The sequence below is a fragment of the Pseudophryne corroboree genome, chromosome 11 (assembly GCF_028390025.1).
Source record: "Pseudophryne corroboree isolate aPseCor3 chromosome 11, aPseCor3.hap2, whole genome shotgun sequence".
Lineage (NCBI taxonomy): Eukaryota > Metazoa > Chordata > Amphibia > Anura > Myobatrachidae > Pseudophryne > Pseudophryne corroboree.
In genome coordinates this window covers 92,801,732-92,826,493 of record NC_086454.1, presented here as the reverse complement: position 1 = coordinate 92,826,493, position 24,762 = coordinate 92,801,732, and the positions used below count along the sequence as shown (strand labels likewise).

The following is a 24,762-nucleotide window of genomic DNA, read 5'->3' as shown; positions in this document are numbered from 1 at the left end:
TCAGATACCCGCTACTAGCGTACTGAGCCGCAGCGCTATTTGTCTGATGCCTTACACGCATTCCACAATTACAAATAGCATTAGTAACTAGTGACAACAAGGAATAATAAAGGGAAGGCAACACCCCGCCCTGTATTTAGTGTACCGCTAATTAAGGTGCACCAGATGTTTCTCTGAGGTTCCGCTGGCTTTTCAAAATGGTGACCAGCCTGTGAGAAAGATGGGGGAAAATGTTATGTGCAAGATGTTGTTATTAGAAAACATTGCGGAAGTAGCCTACAGCACCTGGTATTCCCAGGCGGTCTCCCATCCAAGTACTAACCGGGCCTGACCCTGCTTAGTTTCCGAGATCAGACGAGATCGGGCGTGTTCAGGGTGGTGTGGCCGTAGGCTTTTATCCCCTATATCTGGTATTTTATGGATTTATCTATATACATACCTACACGCACTTAAATATATATATCTATATATATACATGCACAAACATAACTATATATGTATATATACACACACACCGTAGGTAAATAAATACTGCACAGTAGATCCTTTTAATTATTATTGAGCTGAGTCCCAGCTACTGTAATAGAGCAGGTTCCCTGATTTGCAAGTAGGAAAATGCTGGGTAGAGGACTCTACTGCAGGAGGAATGTATCTATATTTCAGCAGCCTGAAGTATCGAAAAGTTACAAATCCCAGAGCTGTTGCCTAGCGACGGGGAGACCTGGGAGCCCGCTGAGTAAAGCGGGTTAACTGTTAATATACCTGGGACTTTATTTGTATTTGTCTCTGAGTATGCAAGATTAGCCCACTGGGCTATAGGAGACACTGCAAATATGAAGCCAGGTCTGTGCAGGGAGGAAATGGCCGCCAGAGTGAAACTCCTCTGGGCTATGCGATAAAATCTATATATGACTATATCACATTCTCCTCAGCACCATGTGCATTAAACTCACATAAATGCCTATTACACTATAACAGTGGCCGGGGAGCGGAGAATGCTGAGCCCGCTGTACAGAGCAGGAGTTAGCTCCGCCCCCCGGCTATGGCGCCTTATTGCAAAACTAAGCGGGAAGCGAGCTGTACCCTCCGCTGGGCCTGCGAGTCACCGCCGGGGAGCGCTGAGCGCTGAGCCCGCTATACAGCGCTAGTAGAGCCCTGTATCTGCTAGCCGCCGCCGGGGAGTGTTGCGCTGAACAGAGCGCGAGTCGCCGCCTGGGAGCAGGGAGCGCTGAGCTCGCTCTACAGAGCGGGACTTAGCTCCGCCCCCTCCGTACAAGGCGCCAAATTTAAACATTGCTTTGCGCTCGAGCGGGATCCCTGTGCCGGCTCTGTGAGTCGCGCTGAGTGGGTGCGGGGGGTGCGGGGAGCTGGGGGAGCAGAGGGTTATCAGAATGACACACACCCGTTTTTCAGTCAGGGTTGTATAAACACATACTCAGCCTCCCCCAATCATCCTGTCTGTTTCTCCATGAGGAGGACAGGTAAGGATACAATAAAGTACATTACAGCCCCAGAGAGCCCTTCTGGAGTGGGTTGTACAACAATAAACAGATTGCTCTAAAAACATACATAGCCACCACAAATAAAGTATACTTCACTCACCACTGTGTTCTTGGTGGATCGGCCCCGACACACGCCGCACGCAGCGGCGTCCAGCCGGAATCTTCTGTGGTGGGGTGGTCCCGACACAAGCCGCACGCAGCGGTGTCCGACCATTTTTGATACTCACCGCTGCCATGCTGCCGGAATCTTCTGCTGGATGGAGTGGCCGCGACACGCGCCGCACGCAGCGGTGTCCGCCAACTCAGGAGAGCTCAGTGTCTCCCTCAGCCGGGGCCCATCCCTAGCCGCACGCAGCTGCGATGGGACCCCGCCGGCAGCTCCCACGGTGCAGACTGGCAGTGGCAGAGCTGCCAGTCTGTGAGTGTGTGTAAGAAAAATAAAATAATAAAGAAAAAAGAAGAAAATTCTTCAGCTAAACCCAAGTGAACCAGCTACCTCGGGCACTTAACTAAGACTGGCTTGGAGGGGAGATAGTAGGGGAGGAGCTAGCCACAGTGTGAGAATTTTTAAAGTGCCAGCTACCAATACCACCTACTATCTCCCCATTGTAACTACACTCCAGTGGCCCCTAGTGGATGAAGGAGAAACACGGGACTGTAGCGCAACAGAATCTAACGAGGCCTCACCCACATAAGAGCCTCCGAAATAAGTTCTGCTAATTGAATGGCTTCCGACGGATCGTCCGACTGCATTCCAGATACGACCTGTGCTAGCCATTCATCCACGGTCTTATGGACCCAGGCACCCGCCAGAACTGGACGGAGAGAGAGACCTGATAAAGAAAACAGATTTTAGTAATGCTTCCATCTTCCTATCGGTAGGGTCTTTTAAAGTCACGGACTGTACCGAAGGAATAACCGTAGCTTTTGCCAAATGTGAAATAGCAGCGTCTACCTTTGGGGCTGTCTCCCAAAATTTTGTATCTTCCTCCGTAAAAGGATATAAAAAAATTTAATTTCTTAGGAGCCTGGAAACGAGAATCCGGTTTAAGACCGGGTTCTTTTAAAATATCCGAAAGTGAGAGTAAGAAGGGACGGCAGTAACCTGTCTCTTCGGTCTTTTGAAAAAGGCAGAGGAAGTCTCCGCCACTGCCGCATCCTGAATATTAAGAGTCTGACGAATGGCTTCTATTAGTAATCTAACACCTGAACTAGTAGATAGCTCCTCATCTTCAAGCCGAAACTTAGTCCCATTCAGGATCTACCTCCCCTTCCTCCAATGGAGATGTCAGAGAATCCAACTCGTCTACCGGAAACGTTATAGCGGGTAACGGCTGTGGTCGCTTAGTAGCAGCGGAACTGCTGGCAGAATTTACAAACTTATTTAAAGAATGAGTTAAATGAGTAAGACACTTGCCCATATTTTGGGCCCACAGAGGCTCCACCTGAGTCTGAGCAGATTCAGCCTCCGACCTAGACTGACGCAAATCTGAAAAAGCATCCACCATGTTCTTGACCCATGGGGGCATAGACTGATCTGTGGAACTTCCCCGCTGAGCCGCCACTGATGCACCAGAGCACGAAGTACAGAGGGTACCTGCGTCAGCACTATCCTTAGCCAGCTTTGAGCCACACTGGACAGGAAAAATAAACTACTGAGTCCGTTTTGCCCTTTGTAGCCTTGTCCGGTTTACTGGCCATTCCTTATTCTAATTATGTTTAATATTTAAAAGTAGTAAACATGTAAATCCCTAGACAAGTGACCTAGCAGTTATTTTTAGTGTCCCCGAGAAGGCTGACTGCTATCCCCCACTAGGGATAGCCCACCATATACTTGCAGTTAGATGTGTGACTGCAATGAAAAACTTCCCCTGGAAGATAGTGCTCCGTGTGTGCTTGAGTAGCACAGCGTCCCCCAGTCTGCAGCCGGAGAAGATGGCGCCCCGGAGCCTTCAGGAAGCTGCAGAACAGCACGCGCGGGCAGAGCAGGGCGGGAAGCCATCCCCGCACGTCTGACGTAACCGCCGCGGCTATTCACTGTGTAAATTGCCGAAACCGGAAGTTCGGGCTCCTGTCGCAGCAGCTTTGTGTTGGTCCCAGGGAGTGTATAACACTCTCCCGGACCTAGTCTCTGCAAGTCCCCACAACCCGATCAGTCACTATCACTGCGGGGGGAGGGAGAAGGTGTCCGATGCGGCGGGCGGCAGGGGGGGGGGGGAAGCATACATAAAAAGGAGAACAGAGGGGACAGCCCAATACTGTTAGTGACAGATTGTGGCTGTCCTGTACCTTATTCCTGCCGCATCCTGAAGTGAATAAAGGCCTCAGCGATCAAAGTGTGGTGGCCTCCAGCAGCAGCTTCGAGTGGGATACTAAACCCACTCCAGTAGTACCTGTCACCTGTAAACAGGGACTAGGTACTCTTGAGAATAAACTCAAAAAAAAAAATCAATCCAAGGAGAAAGAAAAACGGTGGCTGTACTATACAGGAACAAAACTAAAACAGAGTGATGGCTGAGCAGGAAGGAGATGGGATGGGTTAGAGGGGGGAGGAGGCAGCTTTTTGATAGTTTCTGTGCCAAACTCCACTACCACACATCTCTAACCCACAAGTAACGGCGCAGCGTCCCCTAGATGGATGATAGAGAAATAAAAGTTTTGCATCTAAAAAAATTTTAAATATAAATACAGGTTGAGTATCCCATATCCAAATATTCCGAAATACGGAATATTCCGAAATACGGACTTTTTTGAGTGAGATAGTGAAATCTGTGTTTTCTGTGGCTCAATGTACACAAACTTTGTTTAATACACAAAGTTATTAAAAATATTGTATTAAATGACCTTCAGGCTGTGTGTATAAGGTGTATATAAAACAAATGAATTGTGTGACTGTACAAACACTTTGTTTAATGCACAAAGGTATTAAAAATATTGGCTAAAATTACCTTCAGGCTGTGTGTATAAGGTGTATATGTAACATAAATTTATTCTGTGCTTAGACTTAGGTCCCATCACTATGATAGCTCATTATGGTATGCAATTATTCCAACATACGGAAAAATCAGATACCCAAAATACCTCTGGTCCCAAGCATTTTGGTTAAGGGATACTCAACCTGTACTTTTAAAACTCCTAACAGAACTTCCTAGATTGGATGTTTCTCAAGAACACATCAGCTTATGTTTAAGATGCTAAATGACATCCTCACCATCGGACTACAAATTATCTTACTTTCAAAGTCCAAGGTCATGCCCCCAAGAAGGATGCCCGTATGCCAAATGCAGAGAACAAACACTCACCTGTCCAGCATAAGAGCCAAACTTCTTCCTGAGGCCAGCAGCAAGCCCTGCCAGACATTTAGCAGCCAGTGCTACAAGCATTACATTGGTGTCTTTTCCAACAACCTGTGAAGAGAGAAGCCTGCTTACCATTCTTATGCAACAACCGTTCCCAGCCAACACTTTTTTTTTCCTTTTAAAAAGAATCACCTTCTTGAGTGCTCTCACAAGGTCACCAAAGTCACCAGCTTCAATCTTGGGATTTTTGACAAGGATCTCAATGGCTTCCAAAGCCTCCTTTCTCTCCTGCCACTTTTTGGCCTCCTATTAGAAAACATGGTCCAAGTGTCAGAATATAATATAACAAAATATAATATATATTTTTAATCTCACATAAATATTCTGCATCAGTAGCCAGCAGAGAGCTCATCCCGTTCACAGCAGAACTTACAATTTTATCATAGAAATCTTTTGGCAATTTGGAAAGAATCTCAACAGCTTCCAGCAGCTCATAGGCATCCACCTGTGGCACAGCTTCTTCTTCACAGTCTTCTCCTGAGAGAAAGGGAGAGACCGTATGAACAACCTAGTACCAGATCAAGGCACCAGATCCTTTCCTGATACATGCAAGAGCCATTGAAGTAACACACCTCCTGTATCCCCGCTCGCCTGCTGCTGCTCAAACTTGGCCTTGAGATCTTGCTGTGAGCGCAGGAAACGGGTCTGCTTTGGAGCCGACTGGGGAAGTTTCACCCACTCTTCCTCCAACTCTTTGAGCTGCACAGAAAATCAGAACCTGTGTTTTAAAAGGCAAGCATACTGCCTCTTCGGGACGAAGCATAACCTGGTCTGTGACCATTACTGGATACACAGAAATGTCGGAAATGTGTCCATTACCTACAGCCCTTCATAGGTAGAAATTGGTCTCACCTGCACGGGATTAATATTCTGTAACGGGGGCCTCAGGGCATCTCTTATCCAGCGATATATCTCCACTGCCAGGAGCTTGGCTTCATCTCTTATTGCCTTCTCTCGAGACTCAAAAAGCTTTGGCAACACTTTAATGATTGGCTTCAGGGACGTAATTTTTGAACCATACTCGCTGAGGGGAGGAATAAATAAAGATATTGTGTCATGGAGTGAATACATGTAGCCAGCACATCAGGTCTCAAACCATGAATGAGAAGCCTCACCTCAACACTCTCCGCAGCGCCTCCACACAGGCCACAACAATCTTTGGGTTCTTGTTATCTAGACCTTTCAGCAGCTCTTCTTGTACTGCTTCACCTTTCTCTATCTCTATGTACATCAAGCAGATATCAGAGCCAAGTTCCTTTGCCCGGGCTTTGGGCTGATTGAACACCTTGTTCACAACACCCGACACCACCTCTCCTGTGGTCCTAAGAGCAACGATACATGCCATATTACCTATACAATATGGTAACTAAAATAATGACTTCATTGTGGCTCCAAGACAAGCCGGGGTTTAATGAGTGCATGGGTGTACATGTGGAGACTAGACCGGTCAAGTAGTTCTTATCTGCCTTCAAATTCTATGTTTCTATGAGGAGGCAAAAAGATGAAGGTAGTGAGGGAAGAAGTGTATCCTGACCCTAGCTGGTGAGCTTGCAGTTGGCATAATGTATTTTGTTGCAAAGTAATTGGTATAAAATCACAGACTAAGCATAATGATGCATGGCGAGGGTCACTCCTATCAGACCTGCCTTGTGTGCTTTCCTCAACTTTGCATCTAGTTCCCAAATAGTAAGTTACTGAAAATTTGGATTTTGGTATAGTTAAATAGTTTGTGGCACGATAAACGTGGCTCATTGGTACAAAAGGTGGATCAGTGTAAGTGGTCTGTAGCAACGAAACTTTTGTATGCTAGCTGCCAACATGGACTTGGAGGACCAATACACTTTCTACCTGTCAAGCTGCTGAACTGTATAAGGGAGAGTTGGGTTGTATATACAAAAATACAATCTCAGTAGCCAGTATTTACTGTCCCTTCCTCTTGTGGCCTCTGCACCACAGCTAGTTCCTCAAGTCTCTTCTCAAATGCATCAAAGCTGTATTCTTTATAAAGGAGAACGGCTTTGATGTGAGGTATGGTGGGTAGTCGCCAACATGTCTTACTTATGCACAGAGCGAAATACATATTATACACAAGAATTACCGTCCTAAGAGGCTGCCCACACATACAGAACATAACTATCACTTACTTCCCCGCAACATGTGCATTTTCCACGTAAACAAGAGCAGCTTCCAGGCCTTTTAACTGGGCGACGGCATTGGAATCGGTCACAAACTTCTTGATTAATCCTAGATATTTTCCCCATTCTGGGCTCTTCTCATCTACAATCTTCTGGAACAGTTTCACCGCCTCCTCGTAACCACTTAATCTGGCTTTCCAAAGCTGAAAATCAGGAACAGGATCAGGTCACTGCGGGACAATCTAAATTATTAAATCTCTTTTGGAAACGTGAGCCATCACTTTCTGAATCAGACATAATATAACAAAAAAAAAAAAATAAGATTTTACTCACCGGTAAATCTATTTCTCGTAGTCCGTAGTGGATGATGGGAACTCCGAAAGGACCATGGGGAATAGCGGCTCCGCAGGAGACTGGGCACAACTAAAGAAAGCTTTAGGACTACCTGGTGTGCACTGGCTCCTCCCACTATGACCCTCCTCCAAGCCTCAGTTAGGACACTGTGCCCGGACGAGCTGACATAATAAGGAAGGATTTTGAATCCCGGGTAAGACTCTTACCAGCCACACCAATCACACCGTATAACTCGTGATACCATACCCAGTTTAACAGTATGAAAACAACTGAGCCTCTCAACAGATGGCTCAACAATAACCCTTTAGTTAACAATAACTATGTACAAGTATTGCAGACAATCCGCACTTGGGACGGGCGCCCAGCATCCACTACGGACTACGAGAAATAGATTTACCGCTGAGTAAAATCTTATTTTCTCTGACGTCCTAGTGGATGCTGGGAACTCCGAAAGGACCATGGTGATTATACCAAAGCTCCCAAACGGGCTGGAGAGTGTGGATGACTCTGCAGCACCGAATGAGAGAACTCAAGGTCCTCCTCAGCCAGGGTATCAAATTTGTAGAATTTTGCAAACGTGTTTGCCCCTGACCAAGTAGCAGCTCGGCAAAGTTGTAAAGCCGAGACCCCTCGGGCAGCCGCCCAAGATGAGCCCACCTTCCTTGTGGAATGGGCTTTTACTGATTTAGGATGCGGCAGTCCAGCCGCAGAATGCGCCAGCTGAATTGTGCTACAAATCCAGCGAGCAATAGTCTGCTTAGAAGCAGGAGCACCCAGCTTGTTGGGTGCATACAGGATAAATAGCGAGTCAGTTTTCCTGACTCTAGCCGTCCTGGAAACATAAATTTAAGGCCCTGACTACGTCCAGCAACTTGGAATCCTCCAAGTCCCTAGTAGCCGCAGGCACCACAATAGGTTGGTTCAAGTGAAAAGCTGATACCACCTTAGGGAGAAACTGGGGACGAGTGCTCAATTCTGCCCTATCCATATGGAAAATCAGATAAGGGCTTTTACATGACAGAGCCGCCAATTCTGACACACGCCTGGCTGAAGCCAAGGCCAATAACATGACCACTTTCCACGTGAGATATTTTAGATCCACGGTTTTAAGTGGCTCAAACCAATGTGATTTTAAGAAACTCAACACCACGTTGAGATCAAGGTGCCACTGGAGGCACAAAAAGGGGGCTGAATATGCAGCACTCCCTTAACAAACGTCTGAACTTCAGGTAGTGAAGCTAGTTCTTTCTGGAAGAAAAATCGACAGAGCCGAGATCTGGACCTTAATTGAGCCTAATTTCAGGCCCATAGTCACTCCTGCTTGTAGGAAATGCAGAAATCGACCCAGTTGAAATTCCTCTGTTGGGGCCTTTTTGGCCTCACACCAAGCAACATACATCCGCCATATGCGGTGATAATGCTTTGCAGTTACATCTTTCCTGGCTTTAAATCAGCGTAGGAATGACTTCCTCCGGAATGCCCTTTTCTTATTATTCTCAGTATCCTTGGTATGAGAGGCAGAGGAGGGAACACATAAACTGACTGGTACACCCACGGTGTCACTAGAGCGTCCATAGCTATCGCCTGAGGGTCCCTTGACCTGGCGCAATATCTCTCTAGTTTTTTGTTTAGGCGGGACGCCATCATGTCCACCTGTGGCCTTTCCCAACGGTTTACCAACAGTTGGAAGACTTCTGGATGAAGTCCCCACTCTCCCGGGTGTAGGTCGTGTCCGCTGAGGAAGTCTGCTTCCCAGTTGTCCACTCCCGGAATGAACACTGCTGACAGTGCTAAGACGTGATTTTCCGCCCATCGGAGAATCCTTGTGGCTTCTGCCATCGCCATCCTGCTTCTTGTGCCGCCCTGTCGACTGCCGTGATGTTGTCTGATTGGATCAGTACCGGCTGGTTTTGAAGCAGAGGCCTTGCCAAACTTAGGGCATTGTAAATGGCCCTCAGTTCCAGAATATTTATGTGTAGGGACGACTCCTGACTTGACCATAGTCCTTGGAAATTTCTTCCCTGTGTGACCGCCCCCCAGCCTCGAAGGCTGGCATCCGTGGTTACCAGGACCCAAGTCCTGTATGCCGAATCTGCGGCCCTCTTCAAGATGAGCACTCTGCAGCCACCACAGTAGAGATACCCTGGTCCTTGGAGACAGGGTTATCAGCCGATGCATCTGAAGATGCGATCCCGACCACTTGTCTAAGAGGTCCCACTGAAAGGATCTTGCATGGAACCTGCCGAATAGAATTTTGCTTCGTAAGAAGCTACCATTTTTCCCAGGACTCGTGTGCAGTGATGCACCGATACCCGTTTTGGTTTCAGGAGGTCTCGGACTAGAGATGACAGCTCCTTGGCTTTCTCCTGCGGGAGAAACTTTTTTCTGTTCTGTGTCCAGAACCATCCCCAGGAACAGTAGGCGTGTGGTAGGAACCAGCTGTGACTTTGGAATGTATAGAATCCATCCGTGCTGTTGTAGCACTTCCCGAGATAGTGCTACTCCGACCAACAACTGCTCCTTGGACCTCGCCTTTATAAGGAGATCGTCCAAGTACGGGATAATTAAAACTTCCTTTCTCGAAGGAGTATAATCATTTCTGCCATTACCTTGGTAAAGACCCTCGGTGCCGTGGACAGTCCAAACGGCAGTGTTTGGAATTGGTAATGGCAATCCTGTACCACAAATCTGAGGTACTCCTGGTGAGGATGGTAAATGGAGACATGTAGGTAAGCCTCCTTGATGTCCAGGGATACCATGTAATCCCCCTCCTCCAGGCTTGCAATAATCGCCCTGAGCGATTCCATCTTGAACTTGAATTTTTTTATGTATGTGTTCAAGGATTTCAAATATAAAATGGGTCTCACCGAACCGTCCGGTTTCAGTACCACAAACAGTGTGGAATAGTAACCCCGTCCTTGTTGAAGTAGGGGCACCTTGACTATCACCTGCTGGGAATACAGCTTGTGAATTGCCTCTAGCACAGTCTTCCCTGCCTGAGGGAGTTGTCGGCAAGGCAGATTTGAGGAAACGGCGGGGGGGAGACTCCTCGAATTCCAGCTTGTACCCCTGAAATACTACTTGAAGGATCTAGGGATCCACCTGTGAGCGAGCCCACTGATCGCTGAAATTTTTGAGGCGGCCCCCCACCGTACCTGGCTACGCCTGTGGAGCCCCCCCGTCATGCGGTGGACTCAGAGGAAGCGGGGGAAGAATTTTGATTCTGGGAACTGGCTGACTGGTGCAGCTTTTTCCCTCTTCCCTCGTTTTACACACTTGCATTTCTGAAGCCGAAAGGACTGTACCTGATAATACAGTGCTTTCTGAGGCTGTGATGAAACTTGAGGTAAAAAAAAAATTTTTCTTCCCAGCTGTTGCTGTGGATACGAGGTCCCAGAGACCATCCCCAAACAATTCCTCGCCCTTATAAGGCTCTATGTGCCTTTTAAAGTCAGCATCACCTGTCCAGTGTCGGGTCTCTAATACCCTCCTGACCGAATGGACATTGCATTAATTCTGGATGCCAGCCGGCAAAATATTCCTCTGTGCATCCCTCATATACAAGACGACGTCTTATGTTCGCAAAATAGTATCCCTGTTTGACAGGGTTACAGACCACGCTGCAGCAGCACTATCTGCAGGTCTCAGTCTAGTGCTGATAAAAAGCATGTACCTTAAAAGTGGCCGTATCCTAAGACGGCAGTGCCACCTTTTTTGACAAACGTGTGAGCGCCTTATCCACCCTAGGGGATATCTCCCAGCGTAACTTATCCTCTGGCGGGAAAGGGTACGCCATCAGTAACTTTAGAAATTACCAGTTTCTTATCGGGGGAACCCACGCTTTTTCACACTTCATTCACTCATTTGATGGGGGAACAAAACACTGCCTGCTTTTTCTCCCCAAACATTAACCCAAGTACCACTAAAAAAGGGTTTTATGTCAGAAATGTGTAACACATTTTTTATTGCCGGGATCATGTAACGGATGTTCCTAGTGGATTGTGTATAGGTCTCAACCTCGTCGACACTGGAGTCAGACTCCGTGTCGACATCTGTGTCTGCCATCTGAGGAAGCGGGCGTTTTTGAGCCCCTGATGGCCTTTGAGACGCCTGGGCAGGCGCGGGCTGAGAAGCCGGCTGTCCCATAGCCGTTACGTCATCCAGCCTTTTATGTAAGGAGTTGACACTGTCGGTTTATACCTTCCACCTATCCATCCACTCTGGTGTCGGCCCCACAGGGGGCGACATCACATTTATCGGCATCTGCTCTGCCATCACATAAGCCTCATCATCAAACATGTCGACACAGCCGTACCGACACCGCACACACACACACAGGGAATGCTCTGACTGAGGACAGGATCCCACACAGCCCTTTGGGGAGACAGAGAGAGAGTATGCCAGCACACACCAGAGCGCTATATAATTTAGGGATTAACACTATATTGAGTGAATTTTTCCCAATAGCTGCTTGTATATACAATATTGCGCCTAAATTTAGTGCCCCCCCTCTCTTTTTAACCCTTTGAGCCTGAAAACTACAGGGGAGAGCCTGGGGAGCTGTCTTCCAGTTGCACTGTGAAGAGAAAATGGCGCCAGTGTGCTGAGATAGCTCCGCCCCTTTTTCGCGGACTTTTCTCCCGCTTTTTTAAGGATTCTGGCAGGGGTATTTATCACATATATAGCCTCTGGGGCTATATATTGTGATATATATGCCAGCCAAGGTGTTTTTATTGCTGCTCAGGGCGCCCCCCCCCCCCCCCCCAGCGCCCTGCACCCTCAGTGACCGGAGTGTGAAGTGTGCATGAGGAGCAATGGCGCACAGCTGCAGTGCTGTGCGCTACCTTGGTGAAGACTGATGTCTTCTGCCGTCGATTTTCCGGACCTCTTCTTGCTTCTGGCTCTGTAAGGGGGACGGCGGCGCGGCTCCGGGACCGAACACCAAGGCCAGTTCCATGCGGTCGATCCCTCTGGAGCTAATAGTGTCCAGTAGCCTAAGAAGCCCAAGCAGGTAGGTTCGCTTCTTCTCCCCTTAGTCCCTCGCTGCAGTGAGCCTGTTGCCAGCAGGTCTCACTGTAAAATAAAAAACCTAATTATATACTTTCTTTCTAGAAGCTCAGGAGAGCCCCTAGTGTGCATCCAACCTCTGCCAGGCACAAAATCTAACTGAGGCTTGGAGGAGGGTCATAGTGGGAGGAGCCAGTGCACACCAGGTGACCTAAAAGCTTTCTTTAGTTGTGCCCAGTCTCCTGCGGAGCCGCTATTCCCCATGGTCCTTTCGGAGTTCCCAGCATCCACTAGGACGTCAGAGAAAAAAAGTTTTGTAAGTAAATAGAACTGCCTGCTTATCTTGTGTAATATGAAGCTCTGTGCTCACATTCTGCCTTGTACTGACGGCAAGAACTAAAATCTGGGAGGAAGCTACTGAGGATCGAAGACCATAACAAACCATCAATAAAGAACTAATATAGCATATCACAACATTAAAGCTGATCCCATGCTTCCTGTTATATTACAGCAGCAGCTCCTGAAATCCGCCCATCAACTACTTTTGCAGTCTCTCAGCTGGAAGGTATTACCATTTTCAACACTCAAGCTTGTTCCCGAGGAGAGGGTCACTGATAAGAATCAAAGCCTTCCACTCCATTTACAGAGGGGGATCATGGCGAGAAGAGGGGTTCTAAAGACTTAAATCGCTATATACACGGGAGAACCGCTCAGCACACATCTCTCCCGCCGCTCAGCACAGCGCGATGTGTGCTGAGCGATGCGGGGGGAGGACGGGGGGCTGCTCATTTCACCCAGTGGGGAAAATGAGCACCGGCGATAGCGATGCGCGCCCCTATCACTGTGGGGGGTACACACGAGTGATCTGTTCTTAAAATCTAAGCAATCTGGTCAGATTGCTTAGATTTTAAGCATGGATCTCTCCATGAGTACCCCCCTTTACTGCTCACTATAATGTCAGGTGACTGTGGGTTGCCATGATAATCATGTAATTTGTTAGGGGGGGGGGGGGGGGGGGGGGGGGACACACGTTTACAGCTGTCTGAAGAAAACAAAAGTCTGGAGTGATGCAATACAACCACTTGTCTCTCGGATTACGGTTAAATCACAACATTCATTCTAGAACCCACCAATTATGAGACACTGTCAGAACCAGAGTGACTGAATTCACCACTAAGAGGTTGGAAAAACTAGCAGCAATGGCTTGAAATGATGGATAATGGTAAATATTGTCAAAGTAGAAAAATAATAAGAATTTACTTACCGATAATTCTATTTCTCGGAGTCCGTAGTGGATGCTGGGGTTCCTGAAAGGACCATGGGGAATAGCGGCTCCGCAGGAGACAGGGCACAAAAAGTAAAGCTTTAGGATCAGGTGGTGTGCACTGGCTCCTCCCCCTATGACCCTCCTCCAAGCCAGTTAGGTACTGTGCCCGGACGAGCGTACACAATAAGGGAGGAATTTTGAATCCCGGGTAAGACTCATACCAGCCACACCAATCACACCGTACAACTTGTGATCTAAACCCAGTTAACAGTATGATAACAGCGGAGCCTCTGAAAAGATGGCTCACAACAATAATAACCCGATTTTTGTAACTATGTACAAGTATTGCAGATAATCCGCACTTGGGATGGGCGCCCAGCATCCACTACGGACTCCGAGAAATAGAATTATCGGTAAGTAAATTCTTATTTTCTCTATCGTCCTAGTGGATGCTGGGGTTCCTGAAAGGACCATGGGGATTATACCAAAGCTCCCAAACGGGCGGGAGAGTGCGGATGACTCTGCAGCACCGAATGAGAGAACTCCAGGTCCTCTTTTGCCAGGATATCAAATTTGTAGAATTTTACAAACGTGTTCTCCCCTGACCACGTAGCTGCTCGGCAGAGTTGTAATGCCGAGACCTCTCGGGCAGCCGCCCAAGATGAGCCCACCTTCCTTGTGGAATGGGCCTTAACCGATTTAGACTGTGGCAGGCCTGCCTCAGAATGTGCAAGTTGAATTGTGTTACAAATCCAACGAGCAATCGACTGCTTAGAAGCAGGCGCACCCAACTTGTTGGGTGCATACAGTATAAACAGCGAGTCAGATTTTCTGACTCCAGCTGTCCTTGAACATATTTTCAGGCCCTGACAACTTCTAGCAACTTGGAGTCCTCCAAGTCCCTAGTAGGTGCAAGGCACCACAATAAGCTGGTTCAGGTGAAACACTGACACCACCTTAGGGAGAGAACTGGGGACGAGTCCGCAGCTCTGCCCTGTCCGAATGGACAAACAGATATGGGCTTTTTTGAGAAAAAACCACCAATTTGACACTCGCCTGGTCCAGGCCAGGGCCAAGAGCATGGTCACTTTTTATGTGAGATGCTTCAAATCCACATATTTGACTGGTTTTAAACCAATGTGATTTGAGGAATCCCAGAACTACGTTGAGATCCCACAGTGCCACTGGAGGCACAAAAAAGGGGTTTGTATATGCAATACTCCCTTGACAAACTTCTGGACTTCAGGAACTGAAGCCAATTCTTTCTGGAAGAAAATTTACAGGGCCGAATTTGAACCTTAATGGACCCCAATTTGAGGCCCATAGACACTCCTGTTTGCAGGAAATGCAGGAAACGACCGAGTTGAAATTTCTTTGTGGGGCCTTCCTGGCCTCACACCACGCAACATATTTTCGCCACACGTGGTGATAATGTTGTGCGGTCACCTCCTTTCTGGCTTTGACCAGGGTAGGAATGACCTCTTCCGGAATGCCTTTTTTTCCCTTAGGATCCGGCTTTCCATCGCCATGCCGACAAACGCAGCTGCGGTAAGTCTTGGAACAGACATGGTACTTGCTGAAGCAAGTCCCTTCTTAGCGGCAGAGGCCATAAGACCTCTGTAAGCATCTCTTGAAGTTCCGGGTACCAAGTCCTTCTTGGCCAATCCGGAGCCATGAGTATAGTTCTTACTCCTCTACGTCTTATAATTCTCAGCACCTTAGGTATGAGAAGCAGAGGAGGGAACACATACACCGACTGGTACACCCACGGTGTTACCAGAACGTCCACATCTATTGCCTGAGGGTCTCTTGACCTGGCGCAATACCTGTCCCGTTTTTTTTTTTTTTTTTTTTTTTTTCAGACGGGACGCCATCATGTCCACCTTTGGTATTTCCCAACGGTTTACAATCATGTGGAAAAAACTTCTCAATGAAGTTTCCACTCTCCCGGGTGGAGGTCGTGCTGAGGAAGTCTGCTTCCCAGTTTCCATTCCCGGGATGAAAAACTGCTGACAGTGTTATCACATGATTTTCCGCCCAGCGAAAAGTCCTTGCAGTTTCTGCCATTGCCCTCCTGCTTCTTGTGTCGCCCTGTCTGTTTACGTGGGCGACTGCCGTGATGTTTTTTCCCACTGGATCAATACCGGCTGACCTTGAAGCAGAGGTCTTGCTAAGCTTAGTGCATTATAAATTTACCCTTAGCTCCAGTATATTTATGTGGAGAAAAGTCTCCATACTTGATCACACTCCCTGGAAATTTTTCCCTTGTGTGACTGCTCCCCAGCCTCTCAGGCTGGGCTCCGTGGTTACCAGCATCCAATCCTGAATGCCGAATCTGCGGCCCTCTAGAAGATGAGCACTCTATAACCACCACAGGAGAGACACCCTTGTCCTTGGATATTGGGTTATCCGCTGATGCATCTGAAGATGCGATCCGGACCATTTGTCCAGCAGATCCCACTGAAAAGTTCTTACGTGAAATCTGCCGAATGGAATTGCTTCGTAGGAAGCCACCATTTTTACCAGGACCCTTGTGCAATGATGCACTGTTTTTAGGAGGTTCCTGACTTGCTCGGATAACTCCCTGGCTTTCTCTTCCGGGAGAAACACCTTTTTCTGGACTGTGTCCAGAATCATCCCTAGGCACAGCAGACGTGTCGTCGGGATCAGCTGCGATTTTGGAATATTTAGAATCCACCCGTGCTGATTGTAGCAGTATCCGAGATAGTGCTACTCCGACCTCCAACTGTTCCCTGGACTATGCCCCTATCAGGAGATCGTCCAAGTAAGGGATAATTAAGACGCCTTTTCTTCGAAGAAGAATCATCAATTCGGCCATTACCTTGGTAAAGACCCCGGGGTGCCGTGGACAATCCAAACGGCAGCGTCTGAAACTGATAGTGACAGTTCTGCACCACGAACCTGAGGTACCCTTAGTGAGAAGGGCAAATTTGGGACATAGAGGTAAGCATCCCTGATGTCCCGGGACACTATATAGTCCCCTTCTTCCTGGTTCGTTATCACTGCTCTGAGTGACTTCATCTTAATTTGAACCTTTGTAAGTGTTCAAAAAAAATTTTTAGAATAAGTCTCACCTAGCCTTCTGGCTTCAGTACCACAATATAGTGTGGAATAATACCCCTTTTCTGTAGTAGGAGGGGTAATTTAATTATCACCTGCTGGGAATACAGCTTGTGAATTTTTTCCCATACTACCTCCTTGTCGGAGGGAGACTTGGTAAAGCAGACTTCAGGAGCCTGCGAAGGGGAAACGTCTCGACATTCCCATCTGTACCCCCGGGATACTACTTGTAGGATCTAGGGGTCCTGTACGGTCTCAGCGCCATGCTGAGAACTTGTCAGACGCGGTGGAACGCTTCTGTTCCTGGGAATGGGCTGCCTGCTGCAGTCTTCTTCCCTTTCCTCTATCCCTGGGCAGATATGATCTTATAGGGACGAGAGGACTGAGGCTGAAAAGACGGTGTCTTTTTCTGCAGAGATGTGACTTAGGGTAAAAAACGGTGGATTTTCCAGCAGTTGCCGTGACCACCAGGTCCGATGGACCGACCCCAAACAAGTCCTCTTCCTTTATACGGCCATACTGTGCCGTTTGGAATCTGCATCACCTGACCACTGTCGTGTCCATAACATCTTCTGGCAGTTATGGACATCGCGTTTATTCATGATGCCAGAGTGCAAATATCCCTCTGTGCATCTCGCATATATAGAAATGCTCTATAGTCAATAAAATACTGTCCCTGTCAAGGGTATCAATATTTTCAGTCAGGGAATCCGACCAAGCCACCCTAGCTCTGCACATCCAGGCTGAGGCGATCGCTGGCCGCAGTATAACACCAGTATGTGTGTATATACTTTTTATTATATTTTCCAGCCTTGTCAGCTGGTCCTTGAGGACGGCCCTATCTATAGACGGTACCGCCACTTGTTTTGATAAGCGTGTGAGCGCCTTATCCACCTTAAGGGGTGTTTCCCAACGCGCCCTAACTTCTGGCGGGAAAGGGTATACCGCCCATAATTTTCTATCGGGGGGAACCCACGCATCATCACACACTTTATTTAATTTATCTGATTCAGGAAAAACTATGGTAGTTTTTTCACATCCCACATAATACCCTCTTTTGTGGTACTTGTAGTATCAGAAATACGTAACACCTCCTTCATTGCCTTTAACGTGTGGCCCTAATAAGGAATACGTTTGTTTATTCACCGTCGACACTGGATTCAGTGTCCCTGTCTGTGTCTGTGTCGACCGACTAAAGTAAACGGGCGTTTTAAAACCCTTGACGGTGTTTTTGAGACGTCTGGACCGTACTAATTGTTTGTCGGCCGTCTCATGTCGTCAACCGACTTTGCAGCGTGTTGACATTATCACGTAATTTCCTAAATAAGCCATCCATTCCGGTGTCGACTCCCTAGAGAGTGACATCACCATTACAGGCAATTGCTCCGCCTCCTCACCAACATCGTCCTCCTACCTGTCGACACACACGTACCGACACACAGCACACACACAGGGAATGCTCTGATAGAGGACAGGACCCACTAGCCCTTTGGAGAGACAGAGGGAGAGTTTGCCAGCACACACCAAAAACGCTATAATTATATAGGGACAACCTTATATAAGTGTTTTCCCTTATAGCATCTTAATATATATATAAGCATATCGCCAAATTAGTGCCCCCCCTCTCTGTTTTAACCCTGTTTCTGTAGTGCAGTGCAGGGGAGAGCCTGGGAGCCTTCCCTCCAGCCTTTCTGTGAGGGAAAATGGCGCTGTGTGCTGAGGAGATAGGCCCCGCCCCTTTTTCGGCGGCCTCGTCTCCCGCTCTTAACGGATTCTGGCAGGGGTTAAATATCTCCATATAGCCTCCGGAGGCTATATGTGAGGCATTTTTAGCCAAAATAGGTATTCATTTGCCTCCCAGGGCGCCCCCCTCCCAGCGCCCTGCACCCTCAGTGACTGCCGTGTGAAGTGTGCTGAGAGGAAAATGGCGCACAGCTGCAGTGCTGTGCGCTACCTTTAGAAGACTGAGGAGTCTTCTGCCGCCGATTCTGGACCTCTTCTTACTTCAGCATCTGCAAGGGGGCCGGCGGCAAGGCTCCGGTGACCATCCAGGCTGTACCTGTGATCGTCCCTCTGGAGCTGATGTCCAGTAGCCAAGAAGCCAATCCATCCTGCACGCAGGTGAGTTCACTTCTTCTCCCCTAAGTCCCTCGTTGCAGTGATCCTGTTGCCAGCAGGACTCACTGTAAAATAAAAAACCTAAGCTAAACTTTTCTAAGCAGCTCTTTAGGAGAGCCACCTAGATTGCACCCTTCTCGGCCGGGCACAAAAATTTAACTGGCTTGGAGGAGGGTCATAGGGGGAGGAGCCAGTGCACACCACCTGATCCTAAAGCTTTACTTTTTGTGCCCTGTCTCCTGCGGAGCCGCTATTCCCCATGGTCCTTTCAGGAACCCCAGCATCCACTAGGACGATAGAGAAATCATGATTCATATGCCTTGTACTAACCCCTCATGCACACGCGCGCTGCTCGTGCACTTAGTCCCTCGTGCGTACACATCCCCGCAGGTTGCGTAAGGGACGCACCAGCGTCTCGTGCGCATAAGATGTGTATTTACGGAGGAGTTTGTAAGCTTGTAGCGTGCGACTCGATCGTAGCATATTTAACCCATATAGTGTGTTTTATAGCTAATATTCCCCTAGACAATGTCAGCGAGTATGTTTAGTTTAAACGGTTCCTGGATAGAGAGATTCCTCTTTGCATGATAGGAAGGGTCAGATAAAGGTTGAAAGGTGGTGTATAGTATCCAGCTGTAGGATATTTTAAGGGTAACATTTCGGTGTTGGTTAGGAAAGGATCGCTCGCTCCTGCGTATAGTTAATGTTCATAAACTACTTTTGCACATGACTGTATTTGCTGTTAATTACACATCCGGCGGGAATCCCGAGGATACCTCCCACCTGAGCAGTTGGGGAAAGACACATCCCACCGGTTCAAATCCACCTATGACCTTTGCTGTAATGTGGAGACACATTCCTGTGTCCAATGAACAATGAGATTACAAGGTACCATTGTATTGTGAATGTATGTTGTGCTATATAAAGACCACTGTTGCCTGGTCAGTTCAATCTCTCTGAAGGCTTTCTCCCTGAATGCTGAGGACTGGACTCCAGGTCGCGCTTGCGAATCATCCCCACGTATGTATTATTCTCTGTAGCCATTTTGTTCGCCATTTATGTTCTCATTCTGTTCGCTCTTGTTTGCGATTGTTCGCTATTGTTCATGTATTATTCTGTTTAGCTTATATGTTATGTATAACTTGTATTGTGTTTCCCTTTTTCTCTAAACCATCCACGGCGGTGTTAGAGCTGCTGTGGTTTTTAAATCCAAACCAGGTCTTGTGTTTTCACTGTTTACTGCAAAGGGCTTTTCTTAGCGTCTCAATCGCTCAAACAGCATACACATTGTTAAGGTTTTTAAGCGTTACATCATTGTAGTATTTGACTACTAAGGTTTAGAGCAGGCATTCCCAACCACGGTCCTCAAGGCACACCAACAGTGCAGGTTTTAGTGATATCCAGGCTTCAGCACAGATGGTTAAAATAAGAATTTACTTACCGATAATTCTATTTCTCGGAGTCCGTAGTGGATGCTGGGGTTCCTGAAAGGACCATGGGGAATAGCGGCTCCGCAGGAGACAGGGCACAAAAAGTAAAGCTTTAGGATCAGGTGGTGTGCACTGGCTCCTCCCCCTATGACCCTCCTCCAAGCCTCAGTTAGGTACTGTGCCCGGACGAGCGTACACAATAAGGAAGGATTTATGAATCCCGGGTAAGACTCATACCAGCCACACCAATCACACTGTACAACCTGTGATCTGAACCCAGTTAACAGTATGATAACAGCGGAGCCTCTGAAAAGATGGCTCACAACAATAACCCGATTTTTGTAACTATGTACAAGTAATGCAGATAATCCGCACTTGGGATGGGCGCCCAGCATCCACTACGGACTCCGAGAAATAGAATTATCGGTAAGTAAATTATTATTTTCTCTATCGTCCTAGTGGATGCTGGGGTTCCTGAAAGGACCATGGGGATTATACCAAAGCTCCCAAACGGGCGGGAGAGTGCGGATGACTCTGCAGCACCGAATGAGAGAACTCCAGGTCCTCCTTAGCCAGGGTATCCAATTTGTAGGATTTTACAAACGTGTTTGCCCCTGACTAAATAGCCGCTCGGCAAAGTTGTAAAGCCGAGACCCCTCGGGCAGCCGCCCAAGATGAGCCCACCTTCCTTGTGGAATGGGCATTTACATATTTTGGCTGTGGCAGGCCTGCCACAGAATGTGCAAGCTGAATTGTATTACACATCCAACTAGCAAAAGTCTGCTTAAAAGCAAGAGCACCCAGTTTGTTGGGTGCATACAGGATAACAGCAAGTCAGTTTTCCTGACTCCAGCCGTCCTGGAACCTATATTTTCAGGGCCCTGACCACATCTAGCAACTTGGAGTCCTCCAAGTCCCTAGTAGGCGCAAGACACCACAATAAGCTGGTTCAGGTGAAACACTGACACCACCTTAGGGAGAGAACTGGGGACGAGTCCGCAGCTCTGCCCTGTCCGAATGGACAAACAGATATGGGCTTTTTTGAGAAAAAAACCACCAATTTGACACTCGCCTGGTCCAGGCCAGGTCCAAGAGCATGGTCACTTTTCATGTGAGATGCTTCAAATCCACAGATTTGACTGGTTTTAAACCAATGTGTTTTGAGGAATCCCAGAACTAAGTTGAGATCCCACAGTGCCACTGGAGGCACAAAAGGGGGTTGTATATGCAATACTCCCTTGACAAACTTCTGGACTTCAGGAACTGAAGCCAATTCTTTCTGGAAGAAAAATCGACAGGGCCGAAATTTGAACCTTAATGGACCCCAATTTGAGGCCCATAGACACTCCTGTTTGCAAGAAATGCAGGAATCGACCGAGTTGAAATTTCTTCGTGGGGCCTTCCTGGCCTCACACCACGCAACATATTTTCGCCACATGTGGTGATAATGTTGTGCGGTCACCTCCTTTCTGGCTTTGACCAGGGTAGGAATGACCTCTTCCTGAATGCCTTTTCCCTTAGGATCCGGCGTTCCACCGCCATGCCGTCAAACGCAGCTGCGGTAAGTCTTGGAACAGACATGGTACTTGCTGAAACAAGTCCCTTCTTAGCGGCAGAGGCCATAAGTCCTCTGTGAGCATCTCTTAAAGTTCCGGGTACCAAGTCCTTCTTGGCCAATCCGGAGCCATGAGTATAGTTCTTACTCCTCTACGTCTTATAATTCTCAGTACCTTAGGTATGAAAAGCAGAGGATGGAACACATACACCGACTGGTACACCCACGGTGTTACCAGAACGTCCACAGCTATTGCCTGAGGGTCTCTTGACCTGGCGCAATACCTGTCCCGTTTTTTGTTCAGACGGGACGCCATCATGTCCACCTTTGGTAATTCCCAACGGTTTACAATTATGTGGAAAACTTCCCCATGAAGTTCCCACTCTGCCGGGTGGAGGTCGTGCCTACTGAGGAAGTCTGCTTCCCAGTTTCCATTCCCGGAATGAAACACTGCTGACAGTGTTATCACATGATTTTCCGCCCAGCGAAAAGTCCTTGCAGTTTTTGCCACTGCCCTCCTGCTTCTTGTGCCGCCCTGTCTATTTACGTGGGCGACTGCCGTGAAGTTTTATCCCACTGGATCAATACCGGCTGACCTTGAAGCAGAGGTCTTGCTAAGCTTAGAGCATTATAAATTTACCCTTAGCTATATTTATGTGGAGAAAAATCTCCAGACTTGATCACACTCCCTGGAAATTTTTTCCTTGTGTGACTGCTCCCCAGCCTCTCGGGCTGGCCTCCGTGGTCACCAACATCCAAAACTGAATGCCGAATCTGCGGCCCTCTAGAAGATGAGCACTCTGTAACCACCACAGGAGAGACACCCTTGTCCTTGGATATAGGGTTATCCGCTGATGCATCTGAAGATGCGATCCGGACCATTTGTCCAGCAGATCCCACTGAAAAGTTCTTGCGTGAAATCTGCCGAATGGAATTGCTTCGAAGGAAGTCACCATTTTTTTACCATGGCCCTTGTGCAATGATGCACTGATTTTAGGAGGTTCCTGACTAGCTCGGATAACTCCCTGGCTCTCTCTTCCGGGAGAAACACCTTTTTCTGGACTGTGTCCAGAATCATCCCTAAGCACAGGAGACTTGTTGTCGGGATCAGCTGCGATTTTGGAATATTTAGAATCCACTCCTGCTGTTGTAACAGTATCCGAGATAGTGCTACTCCGACCTCCAACTGTTCCCTGGACTTTGCCCTTATCAGGAGATCGTCCAAGTAAGGGATAATTAAGACGCCTTTTCTTCGAAGAAAAACCATCATTTCGGCCATTACCTTGGTAAAGACCCGGGGTGCCGTAGACAATCCAAACGGCAGCGTCTGAAACTGATAGTGACAGTTCTGTACCACGAACCTGAGGTACCCTTAGTGATAAGGGCAAATTTTGGACATGGAGGTAAGCATCCCTGATGTCTCGGGACACCAGATAGTCCCCTTCTTCCCGGTTCGTTATCACTGCTCTGAGTGACTCCATCTTGATTTGAACCTTTGTAAGTGTTCAAATTTTTTTAGATTTAGAATAGGTCTCACCTAGCCTTCTGGCTTCAGTACCACAATATAGTGTGGAATAATACCCCCTTTTCTTGTTGTAGGAGGGGTAATTTAATTATCACCTGCTGGGAATACAGCTCGTGAATTTTTTCCCATACTGCCTCCTTGTCGGAGGGAGACCTTGGTAAAGCAGACTTCAGGAGCCTGCGCAGGGGAAACGTCTCGACATTCCAAACTGTACCCCTGGGATACTACTTGTAGGATCCAGGGGTCCTGTACGGTCTCAGCGTCATGCTGAGAGCTTGTCAGAAGCGGTGGAACGCTTCTGTTCCTGGGAATGGGCTGCCTGCTGCAGTCTTCTTCCCTTTCCTCTATCCCTGGGCAGATATGACTCTTATAGGGACGAAAGGACTGAAGCTGAAAAGACGGTGTCTTTTTCTGCAGAGATGTGACTTAGGGTAAAAACGGTGGATTTTCCAGCAGTTGCCGTGGCCACCAGGTCCGATGGACCGACCCCAAATAACTCCTCTTCCTTTATACGGCAATACACCTTTGTGCCGTTTGGAATCTGCATCACCTGACCACTGTCGTGTCCATAAACATCTTCTGGCAGATATGGACATCGCACTTACTCTTGATGCCAGAGTGCAAATATCCCTCTGTGCATCTCGCATATATAGAAATACATCCTTTAAATGCTCTATAGTCAATAAAATACTGTCCCTGTCAAGGGTATCAATATTTTTAGTCAGGGAATCCGACCAAGCCACCCCAGCTCTGCACATCCAGGCTGAGGCGATCGCTGGTCGCAGTATAACACCAGTATGTGTGTATATACTTTTTATGATATTTTCCAGCCTCCTGTCAGCTGGCTCCTTGAGGACGGCCCTATCTATAGACGGTACCGCCACTTGTTCTGATAAGCGTGTGAGCGCCTTATCCACCCTAAGGGGTGTTTCCCAACGCGCCCTAACTTCTGGCGGGAAAGGGTATACCACCCATATTTTCTATCGGGGGGAACCCACGCATCATCACACACTTCATTTAATTTATCTGATTCAGGAAAAACTACGGTAGTTTTTTCACATCCCACATAATACCCTCTTTTGTGGTACTTGTAGTATCAGAAATATGTAACACCTCCTTCATTGCCCTTAACGTGTGGCCCTAATAAGGAATACGTTTGTTTATTCACCGTCGACACTGGATTCAGTGTCCCTGTCTGTGTCGACCGACTAAAGTAAACGGGCGTTTTAAAAACCCCTGACGGTGTTTTTGAGACGTCTGGACCGGTACTAATTGTTTGTCGGCCGTCTCATGTCGTCAACCGACCTTGGCGCGTGTTGACATTATCACGTAATTCCCTAAATAAGCCATCCATTCCGGTGTCGACTCCCTAGAGAGTGACATCACCATTACAGGCAATTGCTCCGCCTCCTCACCAACATCGTCCTCA

The 24,762-nt window shown here is 47.8% G+C and overlaps 1 protein-coding gene and 1 non-coding gene across 12 annotated transcripts in view; both read right to left on the bottom strand.

Moving 5' to 3' along the window:
• CKAP5 (cytoskeleton associated protein 5) overlaps positions 1-24,762 on the bottom strand; it is a 334,214-nt gene that overhangs the window by 277,138 nt on the left and 32,314 nt on the right. For all 11 annotated transcript variants that reach the window (XM_063944545.1, XM_063944546.1, XM_063944541.1 and 8 more), the window contains exons 3-9: positions 7,006-7,199; positions 5,977-6,183; positions 5,714-5,885; positions 5,434-5,560; positions 5,235-5,338; positions 4,994-5,107; positions 4,805-4,909 (exon numbers count right to left, since the gene is read on the bottom strand). In XM_063944545.1, coding sequence (XP_063800615.1) covers positions 4,805-4,909; positions 4,994-5,107; positions 5,235-5,338; positions 5,434-5,560; positions 5,714-5,885; positions 5,977-6,183; positions 7,006-7,199 — 1,023 coding nt within the window. The remainder of the gene's footprint in view (positions 1-4,804; positions 4,910-4,993; positions 5,108-5,234; positions 5,339-5,433; positions 5,561-5,713; positions 5,886-5,976; positions 6,184-7,005; positions 7,200-24,762) is intronic.
• Positions 274-392, bottom strand: LOC134971155 (5S ribosomal RNA). Its single transcript, XR_010190265.1, has one exon. It is a non-coding gene; the product is annotated as a 5S ribosomal RNA (ribosomal RNA).